The 8,759-nt window shown below is 37.6% G+C and overlaps 1 protein-coding gene across 1 annotated transcript; it reads left to right on the plus strand.

Annotated features, from left to right (window-relative positions):
• The first annotated feature begins 1,570 nt into the window (after positions 1-1,570).
• PDHA2 (pyruvate dehydrogenase E1 subunit alpha 2) lies at positions 1,571-2,744 on the plus strand. The gene is given in 4 exon segments (XM_060011613.1): positions 1,571-1,847; positions 1,850-1,933; positions 1,936-2,097; positions 2,191-2,744. Coding segments are annotated over 4 exon segments (1,077 nt in total).
• The last annotated feature ends 6,015 nt before the right edge of the window (positions 2,745-8,759 follow it).

Genomic DNA, 8,759 nt, shown 5'->3' on the forward strand with positions numbered 1-8,759 from the left:
AAGATGAAGCCCATTTATGACGTCTGGGGTGGGAAGGTGGGAGGAGGATGGAGTTTTAATAGATATAATAACTTTTTAACAAGCTATTTTCTTCTTCCTGCCTGAATACTATAAGAGGTATCCATGATAATACTTATAACTAGGTTAGAGAAGGCAGCTGCTTTGAACATGTCATAGGGATTTGAGTGAGAATTTATTTATAAACAGGGATTTTTGTGTTTTATTTGTTTATTTACAAACAGGTGGAGGATATAAAACAAAGCACGTATTAAGGTGTATTGCTTAATAGTCTAAATAGAACAGAATCCCTGTTTATGGATGGCTTATCAGGGTACAAAATCACAAAAACACAAAAGAGGAAAATGGTATGTGATCTTTGTAACGCTAGGCGTTAAGACTTCTTTTGTCCTATGATTAAACCAACTGCTTAAGCAAACTCTGTAGCTCTTCAATCCAAACTGCATGTTGTTTAGTGTGTCACTTTATAAGAAGTTATGCTTTCTAATGTTTACTATATAAGGAAATATTATAAGAACATGCTTCTTGATTTCCCAGACTAAGACTGGTTCTGTTTAGATTGATATAAAAACAAGAAACAAAGCCATATGAATCTTGATATTTTCTAAGGAAACCTGTTGAAGACGTGATAGGAATAGACCAACACCCCTCCAAAATATTAGTCAGAAAATAGGGATAAAATTGAACAGGATTCAGGATGACAATAAAGAGCAAGGAAAAGTGCCATGTAAAAACTTGTTAGTAGCTACTTTAACCCTGATTCCTTCCTGGACACATAGAACATCCATTCCATCTATGCTTAGATCATTTCAACCCTGATTTCAATTTTCGCACACCAGGCAAAGCTTGTTATTGGGTTTAGACTTTTAATCTCAGGTAGGGATTTGTGTACCATCACGTGCCCTCCCTCACCACCAATCAGGAGACACAGGTGCTAGAATCCATAGTGTAAATGTGCATATTCTTCTGGTGCACCAACTTTTTAAAAAAAGTGTGTGTTTTTTTAACTTATGTAAACTAAAAATAATTTGCATCTTTATTTTTACTTTAAAATAAACATGGTGTATTGTGGAGTAGGGTAAAATATTCATACATATTTTAATGATTTTTAAAAAGACTTTAAAGAAATATTGGTAAGAACATCTTTGGCTTAACCTGTCAGAGCTCTTGTGTGCCTTAAGGATTGTGTTTTCTCCTCTTTTCCATTGAATACAACGTTCAGGAAGCATTACTTTAGCGTATAGCAGGGAAAAGGGACCCAGATTATGATGTTTTAGCAATGATGATGGCGTTAGTTAGGAACAGAGTGTAGTTCAGCCAAGTCTTCCAGGGCAAGAAACAACCTTTATTCTTAATTTTACAGTTGGAAGGCACTGTAAAAATCAGCTGATCCAGGCTGCGGCCCGTGGCCTCGCGCAGCATGACGTGGCCTCTGCCACCAGCGCACGGTCATCGTGGTGCAGCGTGTGTTTTGGGGGTGGAGGGTACACTGGAGACTGGGACTCAGGTGACCCTGGCAGATGGAGACTCACGGCCTCCCTGGCTGCGCTCCATGAGGAAGATGCTGGCTGCTGCTGTCTCTAGCGTGCTGTCTGTTGTCACCCAGAAGCCCGCTAACAGGGTGCTTGTGGCATCCTGTAACTATTCAAATGATGCTACATTTGAGATTAAGAAATGTGATCTTTATCAGTTGGAAGAGGGTGCCCCTGTCACCACAGTGCTCACCCGGGAGGATAGACTCAAATACTACAGGATGATGCAGAACATTTGTCGAATGGAATTGAAGGCGGATCAGTTGTAAAAACAGAAATTTATTCGTGGTTTCTGTCACTGTGTGATGGTCAGGAAGCTTGTTGTGTGGGTCTTGAGGCTGGGCTAAATCCCACGGATCATGTTATTGCATCCTGTCAGGCTCACGGTTCATGTGTACTCGTGGACTTTCTGTCCCATCAATTCTAGCAGAGCTGACAGGTCGAAGAGGTGGCTGTGTTGAAGGAGAAGGAGGGTCAATGCATATGTATGCCAATAACTTCTATGGTGGCAATGGCACTGTTGGCGCTCAGGGACTGCTGGGAGCTGGTATTGCTCTGGCCTGTAAATGTAAGGGAAACAACGAGGTGTGTTAGACTCTACATGGGAATGGTGCCGCTAATCAGGGTCAGATATCTGAAGCTTATAATATGACAGCTGTGTGGAATTTACCTTGTATTTTCATCTGTGAGAATAACCGCTATGGAATGGGAATATCTGTTGAGAGAGCTGCAGCCAACACTGATTACTACAAGAGAGGCAGTTTCATCCCTGGCCTAAAGGTAGATGGAATGGAGGTTCTGTGTGTTCGGGAGGCAACTGAGGTTGCAGCTGACTATTGTAGATCTGGAAAGGGGCCCATACTGATGGAGCTGCTGACATACCATTATCATGGACACAGTATGAGTCGCCCTGGAATCAGTTATCGTACACGAGAAGAAGTTCAGAATTTAAGAAGTAAGAGCCATCCTATCATGCTTCTCAAAGATAAAATGGTAAACAACAAACTTGCCGGTATTGAAGAATTGAAGGAAATTGATGTTGAAGTGAGGAAGGAAATTGATGCTGCTGCTCAGTTTGCTATAACCGATCCTGAACCACCTTTGGAAAAATTAAGCCATCACATCTACAGCACTAATCCACCTTTTAAAATTCGTGATGCAAATCAGTGGATCAGGTTTAAGTCAGTCAGTTAAAAGGAGAATATATTCACGGTCAACTTTAAGAAACTGTGTACTTAATTTTGTTAAGGAGGAATAAAACCCGTAAAACAAAGGCTTTTAAACTTTTATTAAGAGGAATTGAGATAATTAAGAGATAATGGAAAGGCATAAATGAGATCACAGAAAGATACACATTCAGTTGAGCATTACATTCAATTGTACATTATTGCGTTAAAAGATACTATACAGTTAATCATTTAGTATTGTTAAAAGACAAACTGAGGCACATTAAAATTTTCAAGAGTTGATTTTGAGCATACATCAGTTAGAATCAGTCCAAACAAAAGGTGGAGTATTCTACCAACAGGAGCTGGGGGAGAGGTTTTTAGAGAGAAGCAGAGCAAGGAAATGATTTGATAGGTGATAGCTTAAGGAGTTGCCTTATTTGGGAAAGCCTAGTTGGCCGTTTGTGATTGGTTGTTCTTAAGTTTCATTTGCTTGGTTTGAGTGCATTGACTCTAGCTTAGTTTTGGTTTGCTTACGTAGGCTCCCAAGACATTAGAGCCACCTCAGTCTGATGGCTTCCTTGTTTAACTACTTAAACAATGTGAATATCTTAAAGATTATTTTAAATTTATACAAGTCTAGAATAGGAAAAACAGGGACTTCCCTGGTGGTCCAGTGGTTCAGACTTCGCCTTCCAATGCAGGGGGTGTGGTTTTGATCCCTGGTTGGGAAGCTAAGATCCCACATGCTTCACGGCCAAAAAACCAAAACATGAAGCAGAAACAGTATTGTAACAAATTCAATAAAGACTTAAAGAAAAATGGTCAACATCAAAAAAATCTTAAAAAAAATAAAATAGGAAAAACAGAGAAAATATTATTTAACTTCCCAAATTATCTTCTGTAATAGTTCTATTTGATTTAGCTTTATATTATTTTAGTAAATACTCTTATTTAAAGGAAAAAATAGCCCTTTGATTCCTGCTCAACCCTGCTAGAGGTTTAGGTGTAAAGTCACTATTCTGAAGTTAAGAAGTAATTTCAAGCAATACCAAAGTATCAGGACCCCTACTGCTGTGTCACTTAAAATAGTTTGCTTAAATTAACCAATTGAACACAGCCTACTAAATAGTGTGCATGTGCACACACACATGCGTGAATATTCAGTATTGATGCTGAAGCGACTTAACATTGACCATTTTTCCAATAAAACATGATCTATAACAGAGCAGGGGGAGATAGGACAAGGACATTTTTTCATGTTGTGCTTAATTGCAATATTTTTAGTGTATCAATTTAAAGGAAAAATATAAGCAAAGTTAAAATCTAGAGGAAAACTGCATTTTGCTTTAATCTTCCAGTGAAAGCTACTCTTATTTTATAATCCATTTGTACCGTTATTCCATACTTTAAAGAACTCTTAGTAAATTTCAGACTGAAAAATAAATGAACAGATATGACGACACCAAAGGAGTTAAGCAGAGGAGGTGATATTAATAAAAAATTGAAAATAAAATCTGCCTTGGCCAGAACTGAGCATTCACAGATAACTTTTTGCATGAGAAAATCTAACTTGGATCATACAGGTTTGGTTTTCTCTATAGTCCAATACCATGTCAATTAACAAGTCATGACAGTGAAAACATCTTTACTTGGTTATATTTACCAAATGACCTAAAGACCTATTGAGCATGATGTTTGGCATACCTTACTCCGCTGAGATAGACTCACTGAAATCAGAAATCAGAATTTGCCTGTGATTTAAGAACCAGTTTGCAGGGGCTTCCCTGGTGGCGCAGTGGTTGAGAGTCCGCCTGCCGATGCAGGGGACATGGGTTCGTGCCCCGGTCCGGGAAGATCCCACATGCCGCGGAGCGGCTGGGCCCGTGAGCCATGGCCGCTGAGCCTGCGCGTCGGGAGCCTGTGCTCCGCAACGGGAGAGGCCACAGCGGTGAGAGGCCCGCGTACAGCAACAACAACAAAAAAAGAAATAGTTTGCAGATAACACCAAAAGTTGTTAAAAGTTAAAACCCATCACAAGAAAAAAAAAATTGTGACTGTGTGTGGTGATGGATGTTTAACTAGATTTATTGTGGTTATCATTTCATAATACATACACATATTGAATCATCATGTTGTACACCTGACACTAATATCATGTTATATGTGAATTATATCTCAATTTTTTAAAGAAAGTTAAAACCTTTTCTTTACAGCATCTGCTTCTACAAATAAAAGCTTAGATACTTTCTAAGAACTCTAACAGAAAACCAAAATCTTAGAGGCCTGTGAGTCCATAAACATATGAACACATATGTGGACACTTAATCTCCATACCTTTCCCCAAATAGGTTTAAACAAGTAAGATAACCTCAACATTCTAAATTCAGAAAGCAGAGATAAGCATCAATTTGTTTATAAATCGGTGATATTATTAGTTAATGTGTTTTGGTTATGCAGCTTCAGTTCAGAGGTGGCTTGATTGAATCTCTTTCATCAAAAACAAAGTAATTCATAAGATGGTCAAAATAATCACATTCTTTGAATGACAAAGAATTCTTCTACTTTTTTTTTATTTTGACATACTTATATTTCCATAAACTTGCAAGTGGAAGATAAGCTGCTCAATTAAAGCTATTTTCTGTAGACAATATACAGAAATCATTTTCAATTTTTGTTTATGGATTTTGTTTATAAATTTTTATTATGGATTCTTTTAATGTCAGTAAAACTTAACATACAAATAACTGATTAGATATGAAACCATCATAAACCAAGAAACACAGACACTTCATTTCAGGAAAAAAGTCCAGTCTTACTATAGCAGAAGAAAAACATTTATCACAATACAAGTTTCAAATTCCATTAAAGCACAGAGTTTTGAATATTTTCTATATTAAAAAAATATACAGGCATTTATGTGTACAGGCATTTATGTGTATATTCATGATTGTAATTTAATCATATCACTGGTTGCACACAATTCTGTAAGGATACAAAAAAAAAAAAAGAAACAAAAATCCCTGTTGTTTTCATTTAGGTCAAGGAATAAATTAATAATAGCAATTTATTTACCAAGATGTAAATCAAGTGTAGAAATCCAGCAGTGGGATTCTATTTCCTGTCTAAAGTACTATGCCACTTAGTCTATTTTATCCACATATTAGAAGACATAATAAACCATGATGGTCATAAGAATTAAATAGTTGCAACAATGCTGGAATATCTGAGAGAAGGAAGAGTTCCTAATATCTTAATCTTTATGATACTCTATAAAGGTAAAGGATAGTGTGCATATCTGTGGAATGAGATAAGAAAGGAAGGAGGTTAAGTATATAAAGGAAATACTTAGAACCTTAGAATTACACTTATTTTTAAAAATTGACATGTCTGCCAATCTAACATACAAAAAACAGAGCAGATATTAGTGAAATTTAATCTGATAATTTGTGAGAAAGTGCTAGTTTAAAAAAATAGAAATACAAGTCATATACCATAAAATTCATCCTTTTAAAAGTGTACAATTCAGTGGTTTTTAGTATGTTCACAGAGTTGTGCAGCCATTACCACTATCTAATTCCAAAATATTTTTATCATCCCAAAGAGATAACCCATACCCATCAGTCACTCCTGATTTCTTTTCATCCTCTGGAAAGTACAAGTCTGCTTTCTGTCTCTGCCTATTCTGGACATTTCATATAAATCATACAATATGTGCTCTATTGTGTCTGTCTTCTTTCACTTAGCATAATGTTTTCATTTTGCTGTAGCATAATTCCTACCATTGAGAAGTAGGATCTGTGTTCCTTCCCCTTGAATCTGGTGGGCTTATGACTGCTCTGACCAATAGAGAGCAGCAGAAATTATGCTGTAGAGTGTCAGGGCCCAAGACGTAAGAAACAGGCAGGTTTTGCTTCATGTCTCTTGGAACATTTTCTCCGGGAGTTGTGATTCTCCAGTTAAGAAGTTCAAATACACTGAGAGTCCCCTGCTAGAGACTGTACAGGCAGGCACTCTGGTTACCAGTCCCAGCTGGCTCAACCTTCAGCCAGACCTGCAAAGACGACAGGTATGTGAGTGAAGGCCATCTTGGACCCTCCAGATAGCCCGTTTGCCAGCTGAAAACCAACTGAAAAAACAACAGTGTCTTGAAGGATCAGTGGAATCACTAGCCAAAATCTGCCCAGATTCTTAATGTACAAAAGCACAAGAAAAATGACATGATTGCTTTTAAGAGTCTAATTGTTGAGGTACTTTGTTATACAGCAATAGACTCAGCAGAAATGAAAATTATATTGCTTAGTCCAAGACAGGTGTGTCAGGAGAACAGGTGAGGATTAGTAAACCAAGTCAGAATCAGAAAGCCCATAGGACGTATCAGTGCAGAGTTTCAAAATTTAGAAGTAGCAAAGGAAAGATACAAGTCCTCAATAGAAATAAAATCTAGGAACAAAATTACAACTGTTCAAAACATATTTTTTCACCATCAAGGCTGGTTTTCAGGTGAACTAAAGCATAACATTGTGTCTTGAGTATTTTATAGTAAAATACTGTCAACCATTGGTCAAGAAACACACTGCTGTGAACTGCAATTTCACCGACTGAGGCTTGTCTAGAGTACGGAAGGAAGTTTTCTGTTGATTGGTAAGTTTTAGGCCTTGATGAGTCAAAGCCAGCATTTGAAATGCCAACGCAATGTGGGAGCAAGTCGTTATGAGTTCACAGCTATTCGTGACTAGTCTACCCAGTTAATGAAGAGGAATTCAGGAAGCTAAGGGCTCAAGACTAACAGAACCTGAGAGGCAAAGCTGGAAGGAAGTCAGGAACTGAATCAAACTGGTAGGTATAGACAAGGAGAGAGAATTAGGACTAAACCAGAGGCAAGGAAAATGAGGTGGAAATATGTAACAAATAGGCTTGCATATTGGTGACCTTTGTGTTATCACAGAGCTCAATATCTGTTGGATGAATTGAGTCAGCAGCATCTCATGTAATGACAGGCCCTTTAGAACCTAACGCTTTCTGATCAGCATCACTTGCTCTGAAGGCAGCCCTGTCTTTATGTGACATGGAAATAAAGTCTGGACTTCAGTGGCATTTACATCTGGGTTCAACTCATGGCACTGTCACCTTTGAAAAATGGTACCTTGAGAAAGTGACTTAACTCTCTGTGTGTCCACTTCTTCATCTGTAATAAGGCTGGCCCAAATGACTGTTGTAAAAGTTAAAGAAGTACAATAACATCTAACTTAGCTCCAGGTATACCCAAGGTGATCAATAAATGGACATTTCTGGTCCATAGGAAGAGAGAACTGTTCACTGAGAAAAAAGACAAAAAGTTGAAGAGTCTACCTCATCTGAAAGGAATTTTTAAAATCTTCAGTTTTATATAGATAGCTAAGTGTAAGAATTGCAGTGGTCAGAAGAAAGACCTTCACGTGGAATATATTTTTGCAATGTCAGCCACCCTCTGTTTTCTCATGATCCTCTCACTTTTGACAAGTAGTTATCCTTCAGCCAGCATTAGATATAGAAAATAGTAATGAAGGGCCAGCAGGTTTGGACAGTAAGACCATGTAGGAGTAATGGAAATGCACAGTTTGCACCCAAACTTTCTTCAGAATTGGGGCTTATTGCTCTATTAAGTATAGTAAAGCATGCTGATATTATGCAGACACTATTTTGGTAGAATCATGGGTGGGAAATACAGATTTTGCCATTCTGTTATAAATGACTACAGATAATCTAATACTAGTGATTCCTTAAAAATCAGCCGCACTCTTCCTATTGTAGATCCCTTTTAGGGAATGCTCCCAAATATTAATAAAAACAATGATCTGATCAACCAAAACTCTCCATTCAATCAGTATTATAATTCTTTCTCATTGACTTAATTTGTGTCTATTTGATCCATGAGGCTGATCTGTATAGCAAAGAGCAAAGATGAGAGGTCTCTGTACTGGAATTTGAGAAAGAGAGATGGAAATTTTCCACCGACTTTTATGCACAGAATAGAACACAATCAAATTAGAAAATGGTGAAG

The sequence above is a fragment of the Delphinus delphis genome, chromosome 5 (assembly GCF_949987515.2).
Source record: "Delphinus delphis chromosome 5, mDelDel1.2, whole genome shotgun sequence".
Lineage (NCBI taxonomy): Eukaryota > Metazoa > Chordata > Mammalia > Artiodactyla > Delphinidae > Delphinus > Delphinus delphis.